Below are 27,999 nucleotides of genomic sequence, written 5' to 3'. Positions count from 1 at the left end.
ACAACAATTATGACTTCATTTTTACTTCGTCATTGTTTACATAAATGGAAAAAATCAAACTTGAATTCCAAAATACCAATTTCATAAAAGTTAAATCTGAACAAAATTTACTGAAAGGTAAGTTGTGAGGATTAATTCAATCGTTGTAAATGTACAAGTATTAATTACAGAGTAAGAATTCAAATCTTGTAAGTTATTCCTAAAATTTGTATTTGAGACTTTCACACTTGAAGGTGCTTGAATCAATATTTGTAACTTATATTTTAGTAAAAAATTATTGAGCCTAAATGTTATTAAATTATTTTCGTCAGACCTAAATGTCATTCTTTCCTTGCTAATCATAATAACTTTCATTAAAAAAAATGACGGTCTGTATATACTTTATTAGGATTAAACACATTTGGTGGTATGTAATGATAACCCCGTTGATCAAATCATCTGGTCAATGCCACACATCATCATTAGTTAGCCAATTAATTTCAAATGTGACTAATATATGTAAATCGATCGGTATAAAGAAATTTACCAGCACGGGAAAAAAAAAAAAAGTGCATTAGCTGTGGATCCTACGCTCAGGACTTTACCGACGATTCAACTTCTGCAAAATGAGTTGCTCTTTTTTTTTTCAAAGAAAACTTTCACTAAAATGCAAAATTCTGGCTTTTTTTTATTAATCTGTGCAAACAAATATATCATTTTTAGCAGCACCTTTAGAAGGATTTTGAGTGATGCTAGTGATTTTTTGTTAGGGAAAACACCAGTAAATTCCTATATTTTGATTGTGTTTGTTTTTAATTTTTATTGTTTTATTTTATTATTTCCAATTCTTTTATTTTCAATCTACAACTTTAATCGTAAAGTTTTAAAATGTCTATAAAAATCATGTGCTGGTACTGACAGAATTAATTTCATTAACATATACTAACTTTGTTAATCACAACATCACAAGGATTAGCAAAATTAAGCACATTAAGGATTTAAAATCTCATATTTTAAATCCATGTATTTCAAATCCTTTATTTAGGTAGTTAAAAATTTTCAAATTCTAATATTAAAATTCTTTGTTTGGATTGTGCAAGAAATTTCAAATAACCATAATTAAATTTAATTTTTAATTTTTTATTGTTTTGCATTTAAATTATCAATAAAAATTTTTACCCTTCAACCGTATTATCCTAATCATTTTAAAGAAAATTTGATCAATAGAAACAACCTAAAAATTTAATTTAAAATGATGAATTATAGAATTAATTTGTCATTCAACAATAAAACAAAATATTAATAATATTGTTAAAATTTTGAAACACCAAAACCAAATATTCTCAATGCCAACTAAAGCAAAATATTAAAAATATTACCAAAATTTTCAAACACCAAAACAAAATTCACATTTATTTTTCCTTGCATTTATAATCTGACTTTAAAAAAGAGAAAACTTGAGTATATATATTTTGACTACAAATTCAAAATGGCTTGTAATGATTTCAGTTCCAACATAATCAAATTAAAAAGCATCAATATAGAAAATACAAAGAAATCTTTGACTATAAATAAATTCCGATATAATAAGAAAAACTCATATGGCTCTACACCAACGTGATATTCATCCCATATTTACAAAGCTAAAGTTTCTATATATGTTATAGTATCAATGTCAAATAAAATGAAAAATGAGAATGTTTTAACAACAAACAGAATGTTGAATATTATCAACTTTTAAGAAGAAATTGTATCTACTCTTTTTTCTCGTCATCGAAAAGGTATCTGAGTAAATTAAACTCTTTTATGTCACCCTTTATTAGCTTTCTAACAGCTTGAATCACTTCTATCTTTTGAAGTCCTCAAATTAGGGAAACTAAAGGATGAACTTCTTTTCCACTAAGTTTTTTTTTTTTTTGGCTTTGTAAAAATTTGAAGCACCTTCACCAGTGGCTCTTCCACTCCCCCATAGCATGACAATGTCTTCCCAATTCTCTGTTGTTTTATTTTGACAGCCATTTGCTTTAGGAAAGTCTAGAAAAAATAAAAGTGATTAGATGAAACATTAATAACCATTAAAACTTCACATACCTCAAATTTTAAAATAAATTGCGTACCATTAAAACTCGACATATCTCAACATATTCATTTCATTTGACAACATCTTCTATTTCAATTACCGCCAATTTTTTATCATCATCTCATTTGAACTTTGTCCTTGTTCTGATATTAGTAATAATTGAATAATGCCTTTTCCAAGCCTTCATTCTATTCTTCACATTACTAACCACCAAAGTAATACCTAATTTTGCATGTAACACATCTACTATAGCTTGATATGCTTGAGGTTTTCAATCCCCTTCACTCTTGTTATCTAGAGCTAATTGTTCATATAGCACTTGAGCAAACAAATTATCCATTCCACATGACATATGATCTTGATTTTTCTTTTCCCTTTCCATTTGTTGGCAATCTAGAGTTGGATAACTGGCCTTGTGCAAAAATTTTAAATAGTGTTAACTGAGAAAGTGAAGAAGATGATTGAATGTGACTATTCCTTGCTCTCACCATTGCTTGAATTTGGAATTCTTTGCTGCTCATTTTCTGTTAACAAAGATCAAGAAGGCAATTAACAATTACAAGTCATTATGAAGAGCAAAAAAAGAATAATGAATTAAACAAATTAACAGTTTATAAATAATTGTTCACACTCCACATTGAACTTAACAATTACAAGTCATTAAAAGAATGCACTTGACAATAAAAATAATCTATTATATATATTGGCTCCTTGTAAATGAAGAGTGTCAAAGATTAGGACATGTTGAAATTATGATAAGAAAATCCAAGATCAAGAACAATGACTAGGCAACTACTAGCTGAGATATGGTTCAAAATGTAGAAACTGATTTTGGTAGGACAAGCAAAGATGTTTTGAAGGCGCACTTTGGCTCAGCAACTGTAGAATAAAATTTTGTGGATTTTTTGAGCTAACTTTTTCCTTGTTATTCTCCATTTTTTTTTAACACAGCATGCTTTTAATTCAAATAGAAAAGGTAACACAACTACACAAGTTAGGTTGGAGCATTAGGCTTTTCAGATATATTATCAGCTTCTACGTGTTCCTATATCCTGATAGAGGAGTTTGAAAATCATGTGTTATTCATCTCTTTTTGCTATTCTCTCACAAGCAATTCTTTGAGTGTTCTGCTCTTGTTTTTTGCTGTGACATTGCGCTAAAGTGCCACAGACTTCCTTTATAATAATCCAGCGCAAGCTTGGATTAGTGTATGGCATTTAGTGGCAATATCACAGTATCTCAAGTGCCACACACTTCCTTGCTAGAAGAAAAAAAAGGTAGGTTTTGATGGAGTTGGTCACTAAAAGATTTATCAATTTTATTTTGCAGTTTCTAAGCCAAAGTGTGCCTTCAAAACATCTTCGCTTCTCCTATCAGAATCAGGATTAAAACACACTTGTCTTAACCTTGTTTACCAACCCCTAGCTTTCATACACTTCTTATCAGTCCTATAGTTGTAATCATTGTCCATAAATTCTTTAGGAGAGATTTCAAAAACAAACAAATTGCAAAGAAAAGAAAAGACTGTCTAGCCTTGAATGCCATTCTAGTTTGTGAGCAAATTTTCACTCTCCAAAAAAAAGTGCTTCGAGCATAAAACCTTCTAACTATACCTAACACTTTTAAGGAGGGTCCAGTTAGAATTACTATCCACTTCTGTTGCCTTATACTTGTAGCTAACCTGTCATCTCTGCTCAAGAATCAAGTTGAGTTTCTTCATGATAATAATCCATACAAATTAAAAAATCAATTAAAACCAAACAAACAAAAACATTTTCAAATGTACCATGTTGCTAATAGCAATTATTCATGGGAAATCACCATTGGAATTCAAGAGTTCACTTATCGAACTAATGTCCTATTCAAATTGTACGCAAGAACCATATATATATCTATATATGTCAACAAACCAATATGAAGAATTATTCACTGAATATTAGAGTAAAAAACATAAATTCATCTAATCCTACATCAAACATCAAAATAACAAGGGAGAAAATCTCAAATATAATGTAAATATCAAAACCAATTCACCCAACAAATATGTCCAAAACATATTTAGGGAATTAAGAGAGACAAGCTAACAAAAGAGGAAAGGAAGAAGAGATCAGAGAGGATAGTGACGATATAAGCGTAAATGAAATAAAGAAAAGCTTTGAGGAATGAGAAAAGTAGAAGATTGGACTCACCTGAGTGAGAGATAAGAATGGCACCTGAGTGAGAAAGCCAAGAATGGAGTAGCAATCGGTAATGACAATGCAAGATATGATTGATGAGGATGGGGTAAGGATTGCGACTTGAAATAGTGAAATTTTAAGGAGTGTTTTAATTTACAAAAGAATTAGAAATATTTTTAAGTGACCAAACAAAGGATTTGGCCCAAATTTAAATTTAAATTTAATGCATAAACATCCAAACACAACACAAGAAAATTCATAGTTTTCTTACTGATGAATTCTCCATCTTATTAAACCAAACCATAATTTTTTAGGGTTCAAAACACTTAATGACTAGGTTTAAGAAGGATAGGCTTTCAAACGCTAATACTTATTCTGATTGGGTACGGAATGATTAATTAATGTAATTGTGATTAATTAAATCAATTACATGCTTTGGCACAGTACATGTGGAAGGTGATAGCGTAGAGAAGCCAACAAGACATGGTACCCAAATAGAATGAAGGTAGCTTAGGTTATTGTCTTGTTTGGAGGAGAGAGGAGACAAAAGCAAGAATCACTTTAATTAATTAATTAATGGTGGATGAGATTAGAGAACTGAGTATAGATTTGAAATTGACAGCGTTGAAACACATAATTGAGATGAATCAACAGCCTATCATTCTTTATGCGGAAAATTAATTAATGATTCGACAAATGGTGGGATGGGAGGCTCAGGAAAGCCCACTGGAAAAACAATAATGATGATAATTTAGACCAACCAATCACATCATTGGATTATGATACTTCATTTTTACTCGATGGGGCCAACAAAATAGCGAGCTCCCAAACATAAAATATATTCCATTGCGAACATGTAATCGAATATATTGTCTAATCAGTACTCGTATTGTCAAATCACAGGTGCGTCCGTGAATCAACCTATCAATATGTTCATTTAAAATTCAAGAAATAAAATATACAAATTACGTTATGAATATAAAATATCAATACTCTTTCCTTTTCCCCCTTTTAAATACAAGATTTGGTGAAATTTTTGTTTTAAATTTTAAACTTAAATGTAAGATAATTTTCTTCTTTATCTCGTTTATTATTTTTAATGTAAATAATTAAAAAAAGGAATATGTTAGGGATACCAACAAGTATTTTTTTTTCAAATAACTAATTTAATTATTTTTTTAAATATATGTAAATTAATTATTTCACTTCTACATTTAAGATTCAATGGAGTATTATATATGTAAATAATGATAATGAGACAATAATAGTGATGAAATAATGCTAGACCATACAATAATTATTTCTTTCACCTTTTTTTAATATCAAATAGAGCCCAAATATCATCATAATTCTAAATATAAGGACTCTGTAACAAAGAAGAAAAATTTATAATTAAACCTTTTTTAAATTTAAAATTTATTACTTCATGTGCGGGTGCGTGTTTTAATCTACTTAAAATTTCTATGCAAAGACTCAAATCTCTTGAAAGGAAAAATACAATGGGAACCACACTGTAAGCACAACCCTAGGATCGCGTGGTGAGGCTTTTCAGCCAGCATGCCCCACAAGATCAGAGACACGAGCAGCACTAAAAAAATAACAGTAAGCCAGTTCCTCTTTCATCCGAAGTGGCGGATGCACTGGGATTGGGACTTCCCCTCATTTGACTACAATAAAAGCTCGTCATATATGTATATATGTGCGCTTAGCATTCTCTGCTCTTTCCAGTATGTCCCGACGGCCATCTACAAACAAAATTAACTGATGATCTCGGTAAGTAATGGTACGATCTAGTCACTATTACAGGTAATTGGTATGGGACTATGGATTACATGTGTGTGTCCCATACTTATTCCTTTCTCTCAAAACACGACAAGAGTTTTAAACTCAACAAGAGACCCCCATATTACTATGTACAAGAGCTGCTATCGCCCTGGCTGTAGCCTATTATAGGCATCAAAGGCTTAGATCCTGCATCATATTAAGAAAGTTTGTCTTTCCCTCATCTCCGGACAGCTTGCCGAATGCTGATCACAAAATAGCACAAGTGCTGGGACTGTCTTCCATGCTTTGAGCATAGTAGCTGGCCATGGGGGGATAATATGTCATGTAGGGATTATTTGCCATGTGGGTATTATATGCCATTTGGGGATTGTACGCCATGAAGGGGTAATATGGCCTGTTATAACCCCCCTCCCCATCTCTAAAAATGCAGGGTCTGGGTGTGGAACCGGACCTGGGACCGCGGCTGGCTTTTCTCCTCTTCTTTTCTTCTCCTCCTTCTTTTCATCCTTCTTCTCCCCTTCCTTCTTCTCCTCTTCTTTCTTCCCTTCCTTCTTCTCCTCTTCTTTCTTTCCTTCCTCCTTCTTTGGCTCTTCTTTCTTTTCTCCCTCCTTCTTAGGTTCTTCTTTCTTTGGCTCCTCTTTCTTCTCAGGCTCCTTAACCGCTCCTGCCAACGTTAGATCTGCTGGCCAGTATTTGCGAAGTTTGCTCACCACAGAGATCGGATCAACTGTTCCTATCACAGTTAATTTCTTCTGCTTCATGTCCATAGAGATGGAATCTATCCCTGCAAGCACATAGCAGAAGTTGATTGCTTTTGCTTAAAGAAATCGGGACAAAAGATCAACAGCTTCAACTATGGAAGAGGCTCAATATAATCATAACAAACAAAATAAAAATTCTCTCAGTCCAATAATTTACATTTACTTCATTCCATGCGAGTGAGCCTCTGACTCTGTAAGAGCATGTTTCATTACACCTCCCTGAGTTGTGATATGCATTATTATTCATGTCTGCTATCTTATATTTTATTTAATACTTAACCTGTAAGGCACACTTTTTGCGATTTATACCTTCAATATCCCAAGTTTCTTAACTACATACTATGCGAGCAAAATGTAATTCTAAAGATCATACTTAACTATATATAGACGTAGCAAAGGTGTATTCCCTTTCCCTTTCCCTCCACCACAAATCCCTTCACAAATAAGAAACCCCATTTTAACTTTTTTTCATATAATGCATCCCACTGTAGATTTATTGACAAGCTAACGGCCGACTAATGTCTTAATGATCTCAAGTAAAATGAGGATTTAGTATTTTTAGCCAACGAACAAAAATGAAGGATTAATATATCTCTTTCACCTACCACAGCCCAGCAACTATAACAATAATATTTAAGAATAGGAAAAAAATTAATCAGTTGAAAGAGCATATGACAAATCAAAGTACAAAAACACGCATCTATCAACTTAAGAATTTGAAGACCTAGATTCTAGACTACTTTGGTCATTTTTAGCATTTCAAACATGAACGCACAGAAAGTTAGAGTATTGTAATCCTTAAATATGGGTGCAAATATGCAGTCCAGCATAAAAACGCACCCCCAAAAATCTGCGAGGAACGCATAGTTCCTCCAACGTTCATTTTCTCGGGATAAATAAATGGTTAGCGTGGAAAATTGAAGAAGGCAGAATACTGTATAATACAACTTTTTTTGTACCTGTAAGTGCTGAGACCGTTTTCAGAGCCTTCTGCTTGGCCCTGTCATCTTCCAATTCTAACTTGATCACAGCAAACTTCTGTAAGCACAAATCAGAAAGTGGTTCAGCTTAGATTCAAATAATTCCTAGAAAAATATCATAACATGATAACAAACGAGATCTTAATTAACACATGAAAGCAAATATTTTCTTTCAACAAGAAGCTCTGTTACTTCGCATAATAGAAGCGGCACAAAAAATACATTCAATCCTGATTTGGGAGATAGCAAGATTCGGTTCAGAAATATTCAACTCAGATCTTACATAAGAGAGACGAAGTGAGAAGAGTATAAGTCGAGGAGAATCAGAATTGAATAAAAAATGATTGAGAAACGATTCATCGGTTTTCGAAGGAAAAAGGAAAAGCCAAAAGAATCAAAAGCCGAAGTGGGAATCGTACCTTCATTTTAATAAGCAGGAATCTGTAGATCAAAGGCAGAGAGACGAGACGAATTTTGCGATAACGAGGAAATGGAGTTGGCCCTGAGAGAGAAGGCAAACGCTAATCAAATCAAGATTTTATCGAAAGAAGATTGAAAAAATAAGTAGGATACACATGGCATTAGCAATCCGGATCGAAAGTCGAACCAATGTAGATTAGGGGGGAGAGAGAGAGTTACAGGGTGTGGGGGAGAGACAGAGTGAGTGTGTGTGAATCGTACGCAAATATATTGCAGTGTTGTGATGAGATTAAAAAGAAACATGATCAGCAGGGATGCAGTTCTAACCACAGGGACAAGGCCACGCGAAGTAGGGAGCGCGTGACATTCGTTAGAGGCTTTTTGCTTTGTGGGGTGGCGGATGAGTCATGTCTGGTGAGCATTCCGTCCCGTTTGTTATGTTAGCTTTTTTTAAGAAATAAAAAAAGTTTTGTTACATGTTACTGGAAGCTTTCTTAAATTTAAAGTAAGTTAACAATTTTTTCTATTTTACCCAAATTATAAAATTTATCTAGTTCCCTCCTCTGTTTTAAAATTTAAGTTTTTAGAGGCAATTTTTTGCTTATTTTATATATTATTTAGAAATTCAAAGCAATGTTTATTGCTCCCTCCATTAAAAAATGTAAGACATTTTTAGTCTTTTGATATATAATCATTATCTTTTTTTAAAAGTACACCTATTGATAATAATTTTTTATTTATTGTAGGATATTTAATAAAGATAAATATAGAAAGATAGGATTAGTTAAAAATTAAGTAACTATTCTATTGAAAGGTGAGATTCAATTAAAATACTTTACATTTTTAAACGAAAGGAGCAAGTGTTTTTTTATAATTCTTATTTAGATGTAATTTTGGCTACATGACCAATATTCTTATGTATTGATTGTATTTTTAAATGGAGATATTATAATATCTATTTGTAATTTTTCTCTAATTATCAATTTAATCTCTAAACTTTTAATTCTATATAATTTAATCTTTTTAATTTATTGAATAAGAATTATAAAGGTTAACTTATATTAAGTCAAGAACTGAATTATTTCAAATCCATTTATAAATTAAATGGATAGTTAAAAAAGTTTAAGAAAAAAAATTTATCTTTTTAAGTATATGTACAATACCTCAAAAGGCACATATTTTGAAATTGAATGAGTATTTAATATAATTAAATATTCACACATATTTTAACACAGTTAAAGGAGGGACAAATTAGATAAAGCATACATCCCCCTTAAACATATAAAAAGATCTGTAATCGAATTGCATTATTATAAGTTAGTTGTCTTTAAATTAAATATATTTTTTATATTTATTTTTATTTAATAAGGTATCCCATTTAAAAATGAAGAATGGTGTGATTTATTCATTAAGAGTATATTGGATAAATAAAGATTTTGATTTGGATTTAAATTAAATCTTGATAAATAAAGATTTTGATTTGGATTTAAATTAAATCTCTCAATTGAATTTAAAATGTGAATTTAAAATTTAAATTTAAATTCAAATCTACTATCCAAACACTATTTGAATGTATTTTTGAAAAAAAACTCATTAATTTCACATTAAAAATTAAAATAATCTAAATTTTTTAACAATGCAATTTAAAAAAATACTTTATATTTTATAATGAAAGAAGTTTCATAATTTTTTACAACGCTTATTATTTTTTTAATCCTTTGCGTCGTTAAGAACATTAAAAAACAAATATAATGAAATGAAGAAAATATTCAAATATTATAATTTATATAGTAGTAGGTGATACATCATAATACTAGATTGTAATCTAAATTGGATCTTATAATACATGGAATCAAGTAACAACGATGATGGAAATTAAAAGATGAGTCAAAATTTAATATTTAGCATATTTGATTTGTTGTAAAGTATGAAGGACCAATTACTAGATTCAGAACTAAAAAGATGAAAAAAAAAAGTCTTACATTCAGTAATTAGATATATCTCACACAATTAAGGAATCCTAAAAACAAATGAAGTTCTAGAAATCCAAGAAAAACACACAAGCATATGGGATCTAACCCAAGATATTAGGTTCATGAGTCCAATTAGGTAGTTACCATTTTTTCTTAAAATTAGAAAATTAGTTTACCTATTTTAATTTTATATTTAAGTTTAGAAAAAATAGTTTATTTTGTTTTAAATTTAAATAAGGATAAAATATGTTCATTAGGATATGATCTATTTATTTAGAATTCTAGATTAACTAGGACTATATCATTTAGGTTTTTAGAAGTTTATTTAAATAGTTTGGCCTTTTATATTTTTAAGAAGAATTATGGAACTTATTAATTAAATATTTTTAATTGTGAGGCTATTTCAATTAGTGTTGTTTTTCATAAGATAACACACGGTGAGATTTTAAGTTATCGTGAATTATCGGTTCGATTGTCCTGTATGAAAAATTATATACTTCTCTCAATCTTATTTATAAAAAACAAATGGGGAAGAAGAATTTATTTATTTTTAGTTCTTCTTCTATATCCTAAAATGAACATAAAAATAATTAAAAAATAAATATATTATATCATAAAATATATTAAAAATTAACAAGTTTGTTTTGTGAAAGCAAAACATGAATTAAGATTTGTGAATATTTGAAGTTTTTATTTTTTATTGTATAAAATAGCTTTTTTTTTTTGACAAAATAATATAATAAATTTACTACTTTTCAATTTCAGATTATGAGCATGTAAAATCTAGGTCGAGCACCAGACCTATTGTTTTCATTAAAGAGAACCAAACCAGACCTGTATTAACCAGTTTCGATTGATTTAGGTAAGTTTGATTTGATTCGGTAAGCTTGGTTTAACGTTTCAGAACACTGAGTTGAAAATCCCGTTTGGTGCGCCACCAAACAAACGGCAGCGTCGGATGATCAGCTCAGCTAGGGGGCCCTTCTGGCGGTGCCCTACTCACAACGGTGTCCCATGATCCATAAGTTGTTGCATAATTCTTCTATTATTCAAAAAGGTTACTATTATGGTTGGAACATGTAAAATTAGTACTCACCCTGTACTGCTGCCACCCTATAATAAAAAAATTATGAATGTCATTTACTTGTGTAATATATTAATAACAAAAAAATAAACAACGTTATTTGTTTGCAGCAACACCCACGCTGAATGCTGAGACGTACTCTACCAGACCTGTATTAATGAGTTCGATTGATTTAGGTAAGTTTGATTGATTCGGTAAGCTTGGTTTACGTTTCAGAACACTCAGTTGAAAAACCCCGTTTGGTGCGCCACCAAACAAACTGCACGTTGGAATGATCGGCTCAGCTAGGTGGGCCCTTCTGGCGGTGCCCTATCATCAACAGTGTACCAGGATCCATAAAGTTGTTGCATAATTCTTCTATTATCAAAAAGTGACTATTATGGTTGGAACATGTAAAATTAGTACTCACCCTGTACTGCTGCCACACTATAATAATAAAACTCATGCATTTCATTTACTTGTGTAAATATATTAATAACAAAAAAATAAAACAACATTATTGTTTGGCAGCAACACCCACGCTGAATGCTGGTACCTAAGAGTAATTTTTGTTTGTGTAAGGCGGCGTGCATTTGGCCTGTGTGGTTCTAGAAAGATGTCAGAATTGGTGAAGGAGGAGGGGCGCGTGAAGAAACGGAAAGGGGGGCCCAGCAGTGAAACAGTGTCGGGTTTTCACGAATCTGGAAGCACGTGTGGCCCGGCAGCACGTAGGATGAGGCCAGGCCAAGTTGCATGCGCAGGCCTCCTCCTCGGTGGATCCTATCTCATCCTCTTGACTTTCGCCCTCCCTCCCGCCGCCCATTCTTGCCTTTTCAAATCTCCTTTCCTTATCAACTTTAATTATTCCCAACATTATTTAATCTGAACATAGTCCCCATTCTACATTTCTCCTTTAATATATATAGGGTTATACATGAACAGGCACTGGCCAGTCTCCATCTCAACCTAAAACCCCGCCCAATGCAATACTCCAGGCATCGAGCCGCTTGAAAGTCTGAAACGGGTTTGGCCGAAACCCAATCTATTTTTAAATCAACAGAAAATATAATTAAATTTATTTAAAATACATTTCTTATAAAACTTATCCTAGAATTCAAATTAATCATTTTAAAATTTTATATGCTTAACAATTATCCATATTTTTCACTAGTTGGAAAAATCAATTTAATATTTTAAAAACTTGTAAAAATTAAAATTATAAAAAATATCTATAACAATCATAAAAACAAATATAATAAAAATCCTAAAAAACAATTACTTTGCTTCAAGAATAACTCCTGGTGCACAATCAGGTATTAAAAGTGTTTTGTCAATTAAAAAAGCACATCACAAAGCAAAGATTGTCATTTGTGAGTGATTTGTTATCAATTCCATTCCTTTCAATACATTGAATTGTCCATTCTTTTAAAAACTATAGATGTAATTGCTGCTATAGGACCTAAATTTAAAGGCTATACTGCTTATGATATGAGAGTGAATTTGTTAGGGAATTTGAAACGAGAATGTCATTGAATTGTTGATGCTCATCGAAGTAGATGGGAAAGTAATGGTTGCACATTAATGGCTGATGGTTGGACTGATATTAAGCAACATACATTGATAAACTTTTTAGTTCATTTTATGAAAGGTATAGTATTTGTAAAGTTTGTTGATACTTTAAATTTAGTCAAAGATGCCAAGACATTATTTCAGCTATTTAGTAAAGTGATAAAGTAGATTGGCTTTAAAAATATTGTTTATGTGGTGACTGATAATGCAACCAACTAATAATAAAAAATCCTAAAAAATAATTATACAAAATAATAAATTTTTTATATAAAATTAAAACAAAAAGTTAAAAAGCATCTACATCTTCAAGTTAGGTAGGGCAGGGGTCAATGCCTGGCTCGACCAACCCAACTAGCTCAAGCAAGGTGGGGGCAACCACACTGCATCAACAACCCTAAATAATATATGTGTACAAAACTAATAATATAGGTGAGTTGGATTTAAAATACAATTTCATTAAGCCTCATCTTAAATGTTTTTTTTAATTTATTCAAGCTATTCCAAAATTACTAACTTAATGTGTGTGTATAGGTGTATATATATATATGCTCTTTCTGATCATATTTATAAGACACCTTCTATAAATAATTTTTAATCTAAAATATAGGACACCTTGTAATAATTAAATCACTTTTTTCAATTTTACCCTTTCTTGATTAGTGTAAAAATATTTAATAAAGTTGTATTATTATTTAAAGTCAAGGGTTAAAATGAAAGCACATATTACTTTTTTATAATATTAAGAAAAAATAATTTATTTTAAGATACCTGAAAGTATCCTATAATAAGAATCGGAAAGAATATGTTCATTCTTCAAATTAATAAAATATCATGATGACTTAGAAAAAATTGACATGCGTGTTTTTACTATGAAGAGTGAGAATGTTTCGTTGAATTATATATGTCTCATGAACATATTAGTTAATATAAAAGAAAAATTAGAAAATTAATTTTGAAAAAATACCAAGGTTGCTACAATTTGAATTAAACTTAGCTGAAAAAATGACTTATAATTTGAATAGGAGGGAGTACAATAAATTTCCTAAAATAAATACAGTGAAAATTTATGGGGGGCGAATCAACAAAAAGAAGAAGAAGAAGAAGAAAAGAAGAAGAACTTTACGCAATAATAATGCTTCCAAAAAGATGGGCACTATGAACGTGGATAAGAATTGCCTGATGTTGGCTCAAGGTGATGCGTCACGATTCTTCCCTGCCACTAGCATCATCATGCCCAAGAAAGAAAGATGCCAGGGATAAGTAAGTCTGATCTATCCTCACTCTCTACGTCTTCTTAATATATACAGGCCCATGCCAACGGGCACACAAAATCCATACTCTCTATACGTGATCGATATGTACGCCAAACACCAATAGGAATTGGTCTGAATGATAAGTGAATTGATTTTACTTAAATAAGGTTTTGAATTTGAGCTCTGTGCACGTAAAAAACTTCTCTAGTGAGATTCACCCATCATAATCAAGCGCACGATGCAGATTGAAACCGGATTAGTCAGGGCGAAGCTCTGAATGCGAGGTGGGCAACCAAAGTATACACACACACACACACGCCAAACTGATTACCTTTATTTGTCTTATTAGCTTTGTTCTATATGTAAAACCATAAGATTATATGGGGCATTGAATTTAACCTGTTCTCCCAAGGTCACGGCCTCCACTATCTGCCCTTCCATCTGACCAATCACATGCAAAATATTATGTATGACAACAATGATATCATTTATCTTTATAAATAAATTATAGCATGGGCGTCCTATAAATAAACATATATAGTCAAGCATACACAGTGACGGATCAAAAAACATATTTTATCGGGTGTTAGGCTTTTGTCAAAACTCAAAACCTTATCAATGCTGTATTCAAATTCAATAATTTATCAATTTTTCACTCCAAAGTATAGTTGGTGGAGGTGTGCGGCCGCCCGACTCGTGATTGGGACGTGTTTAGATTTATTTTTCTAAAACTATGATTTTACTTTATTCTTAATTTTGCTTAGAATTAATCTTATTAATTAATTTTATAAATTAACATAACAAATTATATTCAAAGTCCCTCTTGACTTTTTTTCAACACGCATATCAGCAATTCTTTATTTCTTTTGTATTATTGTGTCTTTTTTTTTTTTTAACCTACGTTCTCATGAGTATAAGGGGGTGATTAAGAGAGAGGCACTAGAAAGAATCCTAATCGGTGTGGAACCTCGGTTCGTTTAAGGAAAAACTATACTTAAAAAGATTCCATGACAACGTTAATTATAAAAAAAAATTACACACAAGTCTCACCCAAGAGAATATTTATTATCATTAATTATCTTGAGTGAGATCTTAAAGTAACTCTTCTCAATTATAATTACAAATCTTGAATTATTGAAATCTTAATAAAAAATTATGATCTTTATTTATAATAAAGTATCTCTTGTTGATAAATTTAAAATTCACAATGTATTTTTGTAGATTCTCAACTCACGCTGCAAAGATTCCTCAGTATTTTTAGTTAATTTTTTAAATAATTTATTTTTATGTTAAAAAAAATTATAAATAATTGGCTTATGATTTATTTATAACTAATTCTCATAAATTTAAAGCTTTGAAAACAAGAGCTGAACATATCAAATACAATATGTGAAATAAGATACCATGCAAGCAGGAAGATGCAGAGAAAAAACCAAACGCAAGGCCAGACTCGTAATAGATATTTTATAAGAGCACATTATAGTCTTTTTATGAAATAAGAGAACCAGCAACGGTGAAATTAGAAATCTGAAGGTTGTTGCCAGCGGCTAGCGAGCACCGCCTTTCAGGTCTTGTGTCTTGTGTCACTGAGGTTTGAGCGGAGGAGCTCCCTATTTCAAATCACAATCCTCTTGACAGTGAATGAATTCTCATTCTCAGGTCGAGCTTGCTTTTACTTGCTGTACTGTGCCAATTCTAGTGCATGCAAATGAACAAACGCATCTTACAAAACCCGAAGTTGGGCTTGAAACTAGTTGGGCCAAATATGGGCTTAGCTAATATTAGTTTCGGCATTGAACACAGAGCAGTGAGGAGGTGTACGAATAAGGGAGTTGAAGGTCCATTGAGTCCGATCACATCCCACTGGGTTAAGGGATTTGTGGACTAAGGATATTATTGTGACACGTCTTGATCTGTTGAAATGCTGCGCGTTGCAATGCGGTAAGAATGCCCTGGGCTTATATGAATAACAAGGTGCTCGGGTTGTAACTGTCAACCGATCACAATTATCATTTTTGAGCAGTTCAAGTGTGGAGAATGAGACCTTAATAATTAAGAGTTTGATGGGAAGATCAATAGCAGCTTGCTGGGAATAATGATGTCTCCCAACGACCAACGAGTAGGGTCGTATCCCAGGCAATACTAATAGAATAATAGTAAGTACGTACTGTGTAACTTTCGCACTAAAAAGGTTAGAATGGTGGTACAGTAGTCGTTGCTGGTTTTTTTTTTTTTTTTTGAGTTGAAAAGGGGTATTCATTAACTCAAAAAATAACTGTACAAAGACAGGGCCTTGGAAATTGTACAAACCAGGCGAAAATCGAATTCCGTCAAAGTAATAAAAAACAAAAAAGCTTATTAATAGTATGATCTACTGTGGCTCTAACATCGTGCAGAGAATCGTCAGGGGTGAGTGATTCTCCAGCAAAAATTCGAAGGTTTCTAGCCTCCCAGAGTTTCCAACATAGGATATTGAGTGTTCAGCAGTTGTATCTGCCAAACATCAAAACTTTTCCCGTGAGTTGTTCACTGCTCAGTGTGTGATTCTGATTATCGGGGACACACGCGTGTGTGTGTGTACACAACCAACCAAACGAGACTTTGTGTATATAATATAGGGGATAAATTATTACAGCACTCAACTGCTTTTGCTTTCACTTTTTTTCCTACTTTTCCCCACAGGAACCATAGGTTGCTACCAGATGACGACCTCTCACCGTAATTGTCATCACAGGGTCAAGCAACTTCCTCATCATATTAATGGTACCTTAGCATCGCTTTATCACACACACACACACACATATAACATGACAATGAAAATTACTAGTGCTTTTTCTAAAGAATCAAACCACTTCAATTTTGCTTTCATTGTTGAATTGAACAAAATATCAATTTTTTAAAACAGAATTACTACCTCTAATTCTTATAAGATTGTGTAATATAATCTTGTATTGTTAACATTGTTAAGTTTTTCTTATCATCTTCTTCCAACACTCAAAGCTGCAAAATTATAATAATGCTAATTAACTTTTGAAACTGCAAGGAATTTTGGAGTTATTGTTGACCAATTTTACACACACACACACACATTTTAATTTTACTATTTTGCTTTCCAGCACTCCTCATGAGAGAATGTACATACACCACCCGAACTTTCTTAAGGTTACAAGAGATTTTCCAAACTATTTCCGTGCCACGCTACTCCATGCAGGTAAGTAAAACCTGTCACTCGGAATTTCTTGAGTTGCACATTGCACACACGGAAAGGTGCTGAAGGAAAAAAAAAAAAAAAATTCACACGCAGATAAAATGTTGGGATTGATAAATATGGGCCAAGTCTTTCTTTTTTAGTATTTTCTTCACGTTTTATTACTTTTTATAAAATATAGTCCCTTTATTAAAAAAATATAAGGTATTTTTAATTGAATTTCACCCTTTAATAAAAGTAGTTACCTACTTTCAAATTAACTCTATTTTTTTATATTTATTCTTGTAAAATACCTTACAATAAATATAAAGTCATTTATCAATAAGAACACTTTTTAAAAAGAAGGCAATGATTATATCTCAAAAAATTAAAAATATCTTATATTTTTTAATATCTAACTCTTAAAAAATAAAGTACATTTTTTAATGGAGGGAGTAAAATATTTTCTCTTTTTCTTAAAAAACTTTCACAAAAATTTATCCAACTTCAAAATTTTTTAAGGGAGAATGACAAAAAAGTTAAAAAGGATTTATTAATTCAAGTTAGATCCCAAGAGATGAACTTTAAAAATTTACAAGTCCATTTTTCAATTTTACAATTGTGTTATGATGAATTTGTAACTTATTTTTTAAATTTTAATATGGTTGAAGAATAAAAAAATTTATTTTTCTTATTAAAATTTAAAATATAAGTTGTAAATTCATTACAATGTAATTGTAATATTAAAAGATTGAGTTATAAATTTTTAAAATTTAATACTTAAAATTTAATTTAAATTAATTAATTTTTTTTAAACATCTCTATCATTCTTCCATCTTTTGATATGAATATCTAAACCACAAAACACAAACATTCTTTTATGATGGTGCCTCACTTAAATGCTTATTATATTCCCCAAAAATTACTATTACTAGTTATTTTCACTGATTTTACTTATAAGTTATATCGTTAAATTTTATTATAATTTTTTTACCCTTCATTAAATATTAAAAAATATATTATTAAAATATATATTTAATAGAGATAAAGTTAAGAACTTATTAAATTTTTAAAAAAATTAATAAATTTTAATATTTTTTATGATTTCAAAAAAATATATTAAAAATGACTTATAAATAAAAATAAATAAAATTTTTTATTATTCTTTTCATGTCAAATTATAAAATATTTTTTATTAAATCTTACATATTAATAAATTTAATGAAATACACTTAACAATTTAATTTTTTAATTAAAAATATAAGCTTTTAAAAATATTTTTTTTAATATATTGGAAAGAGTGAAGGATGAAAGTTAAATAAAAAATAATATTAAAATAAATTTATTTAACAACATTTTTAATGTTCTCAAACTTTTTTATATTTTAAAATGTTAATTTTTTTTTTAAAGTAAATTAGCAAACGCTATCTTCTTTTGTTCCCAGGCCATTCACTGTAATTTCGCGCAAAAAATATACAACTTCCAAGATTTGAAATTATTAGCAGTCTTTTGCCCCAAGAGATGCTCAAAATTACACGAACGACCACCATAACTCGCTTCCCCAACGACGGCACTGGTCTTCCAAGAGAGAAGAGATCCCACCGAAGTGGAAGGCCAAGACGACGGCGGTCTCTGCTTCTCCCGCCATCCGCAACGGTAGTCTCAGATTCAGATCCTCTGTGCCAATGTCCCATCGTAACAACCATACGCCTCCCCCTCTTGTGGTAACCCTCAACTGCATCGAAGATTGTGCCTTGGAGCAGGATTCCCTTGCCGGCGTCGCGACTGTCGAGCACGTCCCCCTCAGCCGATTGGCCGATGGCAAGATTGAGTCGGCTTCCGTTGTCCTTCTTCATTCCCTCGCCTACCTGCCCCGCGCCGCCCAGCGCCGGCTCCGTTCCTACCAGCTCGTCCTCTGCCTTGGCTCCGCAGACCGCGCTGTCGACTCCGCCCTAGCCAATGACCTTGGGCTTCGCCTCATCCACGTGGACAGTTCCCGCGCCGAGGAGGTCGCTGACACCGTCATGGCGCTCTTCCTTGGCTTGCTGCGCCGTACTCACCTCCTCTCTCGCCACGCCCTCTCGGCTTCCGGATGGCTCGGCTCGGTACAGCCGCTGTGCCGGGGAATGAGACGATGCCGCGGGCTGGTTCTGGGAATTGTAGGCAGATCTGCTTCTGCACGGGCTTTGGCCACTCGCAGCCTGGCTTTCAAAATGAGCGTTCTTTATTTCGATGTTCAGCAGGTATCTCCATCTTGAATTATTCCCACTTCATGAATTGTATTGCCATGAAAGATCAGCTTAGTGTTTTGATTCGTTTTGATCTATCCCGATGACACATTTTCTTCATTCCAAACGAGATGCTCACATTTAGGTTGAGCTTGGAATAGAACTAGAACTAGCATTTCCAATTCAAGTTTCATGATTCTTTTGATAATCATAGGTTCTGATTGGTAAATTAGTGGGATACCCCGTTTTGATATGGCTCGTTCCCCTTTGTTGACTCTGAATGCGCGTGCCGAACAAGATTTCATATTGCTTTAACCATTGCCAGCTGTGTCTTCTATTCAGGAATGTGGAGATTTTAATTTTCAAGTAATCGGAAGCTACATATAAGATATTTGAACAGAAATCTATTGGAAACATTCAAGATTTGTGTGTTTGATATTCATAACCAATCTAGGGACTTTGATTTTTTTCAAAATTATTTATACACAATATAACTAGAAAATAGTTTCCAAGTTCTTTGAAATTCAGCATTTACCAACCAAATGCCATCTGAAGGATTTTGTTTCCTAACACACACGTGCATATATACACAAGTTCATATATAAATAGCCAACATCGAATGATTACTTATACAGTAATTGATTTTTATTAATTAATGACTTTTATGTATGGGATGCGTCTTTTTATATTCTATCTTCAACCTCAAAAAATTGGTGTTTTGCCAATGCCTTTGTGACATAGTGGCATCCAAGTCTGTAGGGAAGCCGTGGGTTTGATCCCACTCACTTGAAGCCGTCAAGCTGGCCTGTTTAATTAAAATTAAAATAAATAAATATTTGTGTTTTGTGGAATTGTTTTCTGAAATAACATTATCTTCGTTCCAACTTTTGTAAATGATCAAGTGATTGTAGTTTCTCAATCTGTAGTCTTCAACTTTTAAACCTTACTTCATGCAGGAAAAAGGAGAAGTTAGTTGGTCTTCAATAAATTTCCCACCAGCTGCGCGGAGAATGGAAACTCTTAATGATTTACTTGCTGCAAGTGACCTCATATCACTTCATTGTGCTCTAACAAACGAAACAATTCAAATTATCAATGCTGAATGTCTCCAACATGTAAAACCTGGTATATACATGGGCAGATTTAAGAGATTTGTTCTTCCATATATCATTTATCATGATACATATTCTTAGTGGTTGGATAATTTTGATGTTTTCACAGGAGCTTTTCTTGTGAATACGGGTAGTAGTCAGCTATTGGATGATTGCGCTGTGAAGCAGTTTTTGATTGATGGAACCTTAGCTGGATGTGCTTTGGATGGTGCAGAAGGACCTCAATGGATGGAAGCATGGGTATGGTTGTTGTAGGTTTTGAATGTGTGCGTGCATGCATGTGCATGCAAGGCTGAGTTTTGAAATACTTTAATTTCTAAGGTTTGATACAGGCATAGATACAAATTTGGACAGCTGAATGAAATATGTTCCAATCTGATTAAATGGGGAAATTTTGTTCTATATTTACTTTTTGTTTTTTTGCATGACCTCTCAGGCCTTGCGATCATAGCCAGCACCATTACTCCTGTGGGTGTGGAGATGCTTTATGAATTAAAGGATTCACTATCACTAACAATTGGAGCCATAGCAAACAAAATGACCCTTCTATACAAAAAGGGGTAATTAAAGGAAAATAAATTATCAGAGTGGGAGAGGCAGGAATGACGAATGGGTTATAGTCCAAAAGCAAGATCCACTTCTAATTGAGTTTGGAATTTGATTTGTGCTCTGCTTGGTGAGAAGAGAATGTCGGAAATGTATTTTGATATGTGCATGCCTGAAGTTTACCAATGCACGCACACACATCCAGATGCACTCACACATAAGTAACGATATATGTTAAGTCTGTTTCCAGAAATAAGAATTCAATAGACAATGATATTAAGTATTAACGACAACGTGCTACACCTTGTGTCTGCTACAGGTAAAGGAGATGCCTAATGTGTTGATACTTCCGCGAAGTGCAGATTACAGTGAAGAAGTTTGGATGGAGATAAGGGAGAAAGCTATATCTATATTGCAGACATATTTCTTTGATGGAATTATTCCAAAAAATGCCATATCTGATGAGGAAGAGGAGAGTGAAGTAGGTGATGAAAACAAACAATCTGATCAACTAGAGAAAGAAAATGCTCTCCAGATCTGTGTTAGGGAGCCAACAGGTGATATTCTCTTAAGCCCTGAAAGCTCCCGAAAGAAAGAGGCTAGTCATGTGAAAGAGTCTTCTGCCCAACATCAGACTTCCGGTATGACTCAGAGCAGCACAGCTCGGTCTGAAGGAAGGCGTAGTAGGTCAGGTAAAAAGGCCAAGAAGAGGCACTCTCGCCAAAGGGCCCAGCAAAAGTCAGAAGATCCTGCACTGGAGAAAGAAAGTACATCTCACAGGGAAGAGGATACTGCAATGAGTGGCACTGATCAAGCTTTGAGCTCCAGCTCACGGTGTCCTTCTCCTGAAGGCTCAAGAAATAGAAAAACTCCATTGGAATCTAAGCAAGAATCATCTACCAACCAACCCCTAAAGTCAAGCATGAGGTTTAGTGGAAAGTGTAGTGAAGTTCTGAAAGATGGATATATTGTAGCACTATATGCAAGAGACCGTCCTGCCCTCCATGTCTCCAGGCAAAGAGTTAAAGGGGGAGGTTGGTTTCTAGATTCCATGTCAAATGTGTCAAAAAGAGACCCTGCTGCGCAGTTCCTCATCATTTTCAGGAGCAAGGTTTGTTATGGACCTTATTTCATGATATGTCATAACAAACAAATTGAAGTTGTCTAAGCTATATTTGATGCCAAGTAGCTGATATTTTTCATACCAATGCTTTTGCTTCAGGACACAATTGGCTTGCGATCTCTTGCTTCAGGTGGAAAGTTGCTGCAGGTAAATTACATCATGTCAGAGTTTTATGATTTTACAAAAAAAAGGCTTATCTTAGACTCTAAATTATGTTCATTGAAGATTATTTTATTTGCTTAACCGCTTGTTTAAAGAGGAATCGGTTTTGTATGAGAGGGACAACCATGGTATAGCTATTTCCTGATTCAATTTGTTTCATTTGATTTTTCAGATAAATAGAAGAATGGAATTTGTATTTGCTAGTCATAGTTTTGATGTTTGGGAAAACTGGACGCTGGAAGGTTCCTTAGAGGAATGTAGGTTAGTCAACTGTCGAAATTCATCGGTACGTACCCTGTTTCTCTTTGATAAATCTGCCACTTGTTCCGTGTGACAAGTAAAAGTCATGGAATATAAATGGTCCAATAAGTATTCTCGTTGCAAGATATTTTATGTGGCCGCATGTGTTGAGGGTTTTTCTTGAATGGAGTTTTTTTGGCATATCTCAAAATTATTGCTCTAAGCAATATACAGATTTCAGGAAAAGCAAGTGAATGAAGATATTCTTGTCAAACGCATCTTGTTTTATGACTTGCTTTCTTTACCCTTGATCTTTTTCTAGAGACATGAATAAATCATACTTGTTTTAAACCCACATATTTGTGATGTTGTGGAATTTGCATATTTACGTTGTTGATGCGCTAAGTTATTTGTGGGGAAGTTCGGGATTGTGTCTATGAGCTGAAGTCACGCCCTTTTCTCGTGTGTTGTCTATGTTTTTAAGATTCTGGTGTCTAGTCTGGAGCAGGTCACCAATTGCATGGGTTCACTTTGTAATCAGTTTGGAGGGACACAGAGCTTCCCCCCCCCCCCTCCAAAGGTTGCTGTAATTAAATAAGTTATTTCAGATTCTGCCTGATTTTCCTCTTAATGATATGAATTGTAGGCGGTTCTGGATATGCGCGTTGAGATTTTGGCGACAGTTGGCGAGGATGGAGTAACTCGCTGGCTTGACTAGACTAATAATATGAGTGTTTTTTTTGGATGTTGTGTTCTAATTCAGAATGACGAGCGAGCTTGTAAATCATTCCTGTCCGGCAACTAAAATTCTTTTTTCTTTTTTGTTTTAAAGTCTCTCTACGGAAGGAGTGTCTTTCATAACGTAGAATGGGATGTTTCTCTACGGGAGGAGTGTCTTCCATAATGTAGAATGGGATGTTATTTGTTTCCACAGACAATGGCTGTTGTTTTTTTTTTCATGAAATTGATGATATTTTTCATTGGCGTGGTGAATGGACCCGGCTTTTCCCTCGAATTTGTCATAGTTCCTTGACTGATGGTCATTTCAATCATTCTATAGAAATTGTCTTTCCTCTCTAGGGAGATATACTCATCGTTACATATTATTCAACAGTTTTTTGTTAAAAAAAAAAAATTTGGTATAAATGATAGTGATCAGGGAAAGCAATCCTGCGTCTGTGCCTCTAGCTGCGGATTTGAACTCGTTATTTCCTTTCGAAGCGAGCTAAACTTTTTTGGTGCGATCGTGTGATGTTATAAACTTCTCTTTTTAATCTTAGTTTTGAAATACGACTAGATGTTGATCTAATTTAAATTCTTGTAGTGTACATTAAAATTCTTAAAAATCAAGCATACGATATTCTTTTAAAGCTTCTTTCAAACATAAAATATGGATGTCCTTCAAAATTTAAATTCAAATTCAAACCTACCATAAAATTATCCTTGAAATTTCAAGTCATTCATCTTCATCAACAACAATATTTGAGTCATGCCTAACCAAAATATCTGTTTAAAAACTGATCCGCATTACTATTTCCATCTACAAAAAATTATAAAAAATCCGATTTCCACCCACTCTTATCTACATCAACAGCTTTCCCTAATATGCATGTTACTCGAATTAAAACCCAATATCAATTGCTCGGAGTTTAAATTAAGGCTTTTAGTTCCCTAAATCTCCAATCCATTGGAACCTTCGCAACGGTATGTTTGAAAAATTTCAGCAGCGGTGTTCTATTGTTCGACGGCCAAGAAATTAATTGAGCCAGCCTAATATAAAAGTACTACATAAACAACGCAAAAACCTGCGTCTGCCGGGAGTCGAACCCGGGTCTATTGCTTGGAAGGCAATTATCCTAACCGTTGGACTACATACGCATCTTATGCTATTTAAGGGAAACGACAATATTGATCTACAAAATTATTCTCCATCATTAATTGTGACATGCATGATTATATTAAAAGGTAGAAGAAATTAATGTAATTATCAAAAATTGGCATGAATATCCTGTTTCTTCCAGCAGAGCTCAAAGGCAATATCATATGTTTCTCTCTTAGCTTGAGCAGATGCATTATAAAATGAGAGAATGATAAATAAAGACCTTATAAGAATATTAATGTTAGATTACGACTTTTCATCATTGATATTTCTAAATTTCAATATTTCTACTGTGTTTTAGCATTAAAGTTTTTAATTTAATATTAATGTCTGTATCCTTCTCTAGAAGCTTCGTGAGGACAAAATATGAAAGTAAATGCACTTGGTTCACGTGAAGCTTTAAGACTTATCTGTATAATATTACTGCTAGTTTATTTTTGTTATCTGAAAGCATATATATGCAGGACCTCTGCTAACTGTAGCCAAGCGCAAAAGAGGAACTACTAAAGAAAGAGCTATCTGATGAAGGCGACCGAAGGAATGGCGGCCAAGGAGAAAAAGGGAATCACACATAATTTCCGGATATTTAATTTCAATTGTAAGATGGCTCCAAGCAAACCTCATTCCTTTTGAAAGCTATCAGATGGAAAACCAAAGAAGATTAAAAAATGCCAGTATAATATATACAAAGAAGAATGGACAATCTAATAATGACTATTTATTACAACAATATCATATTAAATAACATCTCTCAATGATGGCATAATAAATAGTAAAATATTTTCAGAATATTTTAGATAACATATTTTTTTCAAATTCAAAATGGCTTAACAGAGAGCAACTTGAGTTTGTTTATGAGAAATTGAAAACAACTTGGATGAAAGGACTCTATAAACAGATTTGTTGGTTGATGCTTGATTTGAATTGAAACAAATAGGATGGTGCCCCATACAACATACTATCGATTGAGATAATAATTAATCTCAATGTGTTTGATTTGCTCATAAAACACATCATTGTAAACAATCTTGATCACAACTTGATTGTTACAATAGATGTCTGTTGAAGAGTTTTGAGATGCTCCCAACTCATCAAGTAACCAACAAAATCAAAGTACCTTAGCAGTCGTGTCTGCTAGTACACTGCTTTTGATTCAACACTGGAGCGAGAGATTAATGTTTGCTTCTCTCTAAGAGATAATAGAATGATCGAGAAAGACACAAAAACTAGTCATAAACCATTAATCATCATGATTGTTGGCCCAATTGATATCAAATTTGCTTGACCTATCATATGATTACAACAAGCAAGGTCAAAATATCAAGTGGATTTATCAATAGGGGTAGAAAAGGTAGCGGATGAACTAGAGGAACGAGAGATGAGTGTGTGCAACAAAGTTTCAAATTCAACCAGGGAGGATGCTAAACAGATTGAGCCTCAAGTGCAATAGGAGAGGATCCTAAAGGAGGCTGAGTAAAATCACATTTTTTAATTAAGAACAATAATTGCAACCATTCAAAGTGAGTGAGATGGATTTACCAATCTCTGACTTTGCCATTTTTAAGGAAAAGAATCATAAAAGCACTAATAAAGAATTTAAATACCATGAAGTAGCACAAAACAAGGAACCAATTATAAGAGGTGTACAAGGTCATCAAGGGGAGGTTGAAGAACTAAACAACAGTGAACAAGGAGGTTGAACACTCACTCATGCGTCGGTCAATTGGGCCCGACAGTTTGCTATAGTCTCGCATGTGATGCAGAGGATGGTGGCCAAACTTGAGGTCAAAGGGTGCAAGATAGAGGAGTTGGCACATGTTGTTGGAAAATGAGGCTAGAGAGGTGGAGTTGAACTGTGAGGAAGATGACAACACTACTGTTAAAAGGTTGTCACTCTTTGAAAACTTACTTTTTGTGAAAGGAAACAAAAATTCTATGGTTTTGGTAATGTGAAAGTTATCAAAGATAAGAGAAAGAAATTGGAGAAGACTGAAAAGTGTCATATCTATTACTATTGTGAAGAGTACAATATACACAAGAGAGAAGAGATAATCAAATAATAACTATTTACAATAATACCATATTAAATAATTCCTCTCAATAATGATATAATAAATAGTAAAATATCCTATATAACACCTTCAACACCAAATTAATCGTGCATGTTACTTCAAATTATAAATACCGCTGACAAAAAATATATTATACAATAGAGAGGCTTTGATGCAACTCAAAACAATCATGTCAAATGCACATATTGAACACAATACAGTACTACTTTAAGTACTTTTATTTCAAAATACTACACCGTGAAATTTTCAAACTTGAAAGTAAGTTCAAACTCTTGTCTTGATATTGGAGCTATATCCAGTTTGTTTATCATCAGCAAGCCTATTCGCAAGCATGACACCCCTATACTGAGGCGATTTCTTAACAAAAGGCAACACTTGGGCCATGAGCTTTGTGTTGGCACAAACCCACTACCAGCTGCAGAGGGTGAGGAAGGAAGCCCAAGATAGAGTTGGGCTCCTTTAACAGAGGAAGCCCATTGGGGCCATGATCTTCTGAAGTTGGAAGGGCTCCCAGTTGAAAACTGACATGGTGGGTTGCTGCAAAACTGAACCCAAACGAAGTTAAAAAGCCCACTGAAAGTGCCCTTTTAGATGTGCATCTGGGAATGGACACTGGGGGGGCTGCTGTCAAGTGCACTTTCTATCTGCTTCTTTGCTTCGTTCCAATAGTGTCCCAGCCACCTCACCATAGAAAGCTTCATCCCATCCTGCTTTCATATCAGTAAACAGTTAGTCTTGATATAGAGATCTCAGAATTTGACTAGTTAGTGCTTGCACTGGTTGTAATTGTAACGGTTGTGTAGAAAGTAGTAGGTATGAGGCCGACCTGCTTCAATGTCGAAGTCTACACCATCCAGCACAGCATTACCGAGGGGTCTGGAGGTTGATTTTCCTGCTAAGAGTTGTTCCAGATGTAGTCTGCAACATTTATGGCATCTTTTTTGGAGGAGAGAGAGTAGGTTTGAGTGCCACCTCCAATGGAGATTATGACCTTGATGCCTTTTTTCTGGCAGTTTTTGATGTCTCTGCTCAGAGTTGACAGGCGATAGACGAAGCATCGCAATGACCTGAAAGATCCATCTTAGGTGACTGCCATTTCCGAAGGTTGATAAGAATGCATGCAATGTTGACGATCTGGTACAGTCCAGAGTTGCATGCTTCAGTCAATGTTCCTTCCCTCCCATCTTGGCCCCAATAAACAACAATGTTTCACCTTTTGATTTTGAAAACCATAATGGCATTGTGATGACGAACATGGCAAGTGAAGGCTGAGAATGTGATTTCTTCCTCATACTTGCTCCAGCTTTACAACCTTCTTTTTATCGGCTTGTTACTTGAAATTTGATTAATTCATTAGGAATTTAGGAACCCCTATTTATAGAGGTTGAGTATCTGCTAATTCGTAAAACG

At 33.4% G+C, this 27,999-nt stretch overlaps 2 protein-coding genes and 1 non-coding gene across 3 annotated transcripts; 1 reads left to right on the top strand and 2 right to left on the bottom strand.

Moving 5' to 3' along the window:
• Positions 1 to 5,898: 5,898 nt before the first annotated feature.
• LOC129288591 (heavy metal-associated isoprenylated plant protein 39-like) lies at positions 5,899 to 8,444 on the bottom strand. Its single transcript, XM_054925238.1, has 3 exons — positions 8,182 to 8,444; positions 7,742 to 7,820; positions 5,899 to 6,805 (listed from the first exon to the last, which is right to left on the bottom strand). Exons 1-3 carry the CDS (start codon positions 8,185 to 8,187, stop codon positions 6,342 to 6,344), a joined length of 549 nt encoding a protein of 182 aa, XP_054781213.1. The 5' UTR covers positions 8,188 to 8,444; the 3' UTR covers positions 5,899 to 6,341.
• A 3,390-nt stretch (positions 8,445 to 11,834) lies between these two features.
• On the top strand, positions 11,835 to 23,624 carry LOC129289382 (C-terminal binding protein AN-like). Its single transcript, XM_054926137.1, has 9 exons — positions 11,835 to 11,991; positions 12,161 to 12,231; positions 18,733 to 19,470; positions 20,412 to 20,580; positions 20,677 to 20,807; positions 21,433 to 22,224; positions 22,336 to 22,383; positions 22,571 to 22,684; positions 23,285 to 23,624. The coding sequence occupies exons 1-9, from the start codon at positions 11,835 to 11,837 to the stop codon at positions 23,354 to 23,356; spliced, it is 2,292 nt and encodes a 763-aa protein (XP_054782112.1). The 3' UTR covers positions 23,357 to 23,624.
• Positions 23,625 to 24,444: 820 nt separating this feature from the next.
• On the bottom strand, positions 24,445 to 24,516 carry TRNAG-UCC (transfer RNA glycine (anticodon UCC)). Its single transcript has one exon. It is a non-coding gene; the product is annotated as a tRNA-Gly (tRNA).
• Positions 24,517 to 27,999: the final 3,483 nt, after the last annotated feature.

This window comes from Prosopis cineraria, unplaced genomic scaffold, assembly GCF_029017545.1.
Source record: "Prosopis cineraria cultivar Desert tree isolate PC_DT_omini unplaced genomic scaffold, ASM2901754v1 PC12, whole genome shotgun sequence".
NCBI lineage: Eukaryota > Viridiplantae > Streptophyta > Magnoliopsida > Fabales > Fabaceae > Prosopis > Prosopis cineraria.
The sequence above is the reverse complement of the archived record's forward strand: the minus strand, read 5'-3'. Positions and strand labels throughout refer to the sequence as shown.

What these genes read in the sequence shown, in the direction of transcription:
- LOC129288591 (XM_054925238.1), bottom strand. An exon ending in AACGGTCTCAGCACTTACAG is followed by an intron (nt 6,806 to 7,741) that starts GTACAAAAAAAG and finishes ATGTGCTTGCAG; the next exon opens with GGATAGATTCCATCTCTATG.
- LOC129289382 (XM_054926137.1), top strand. Translation starts at nt 11,835, where the DNA reads ATGTCAGAATTGGTGAAGGAGGAGGGGCGCGTGAAGAAACGGAAAGGG. An exon ending in TTTATTTCGATGTTCAGCAG is followed by an intron (nt 19,471 to 20,411) that starts GTATCTCCATCT and finishes TACTTCATGCAG; the next exon opens with GAAAAAGGAGAAGTTAGTTG. An exon ending in CAGGTGGAAAGTTGCTGCAG is followed by an intron (nt 22,384 to 22,570) that starts GTAAATTACATC and finishes TTGATTTTTCAG; the next exon opens with ATAAATAGAAGAATGGAATT.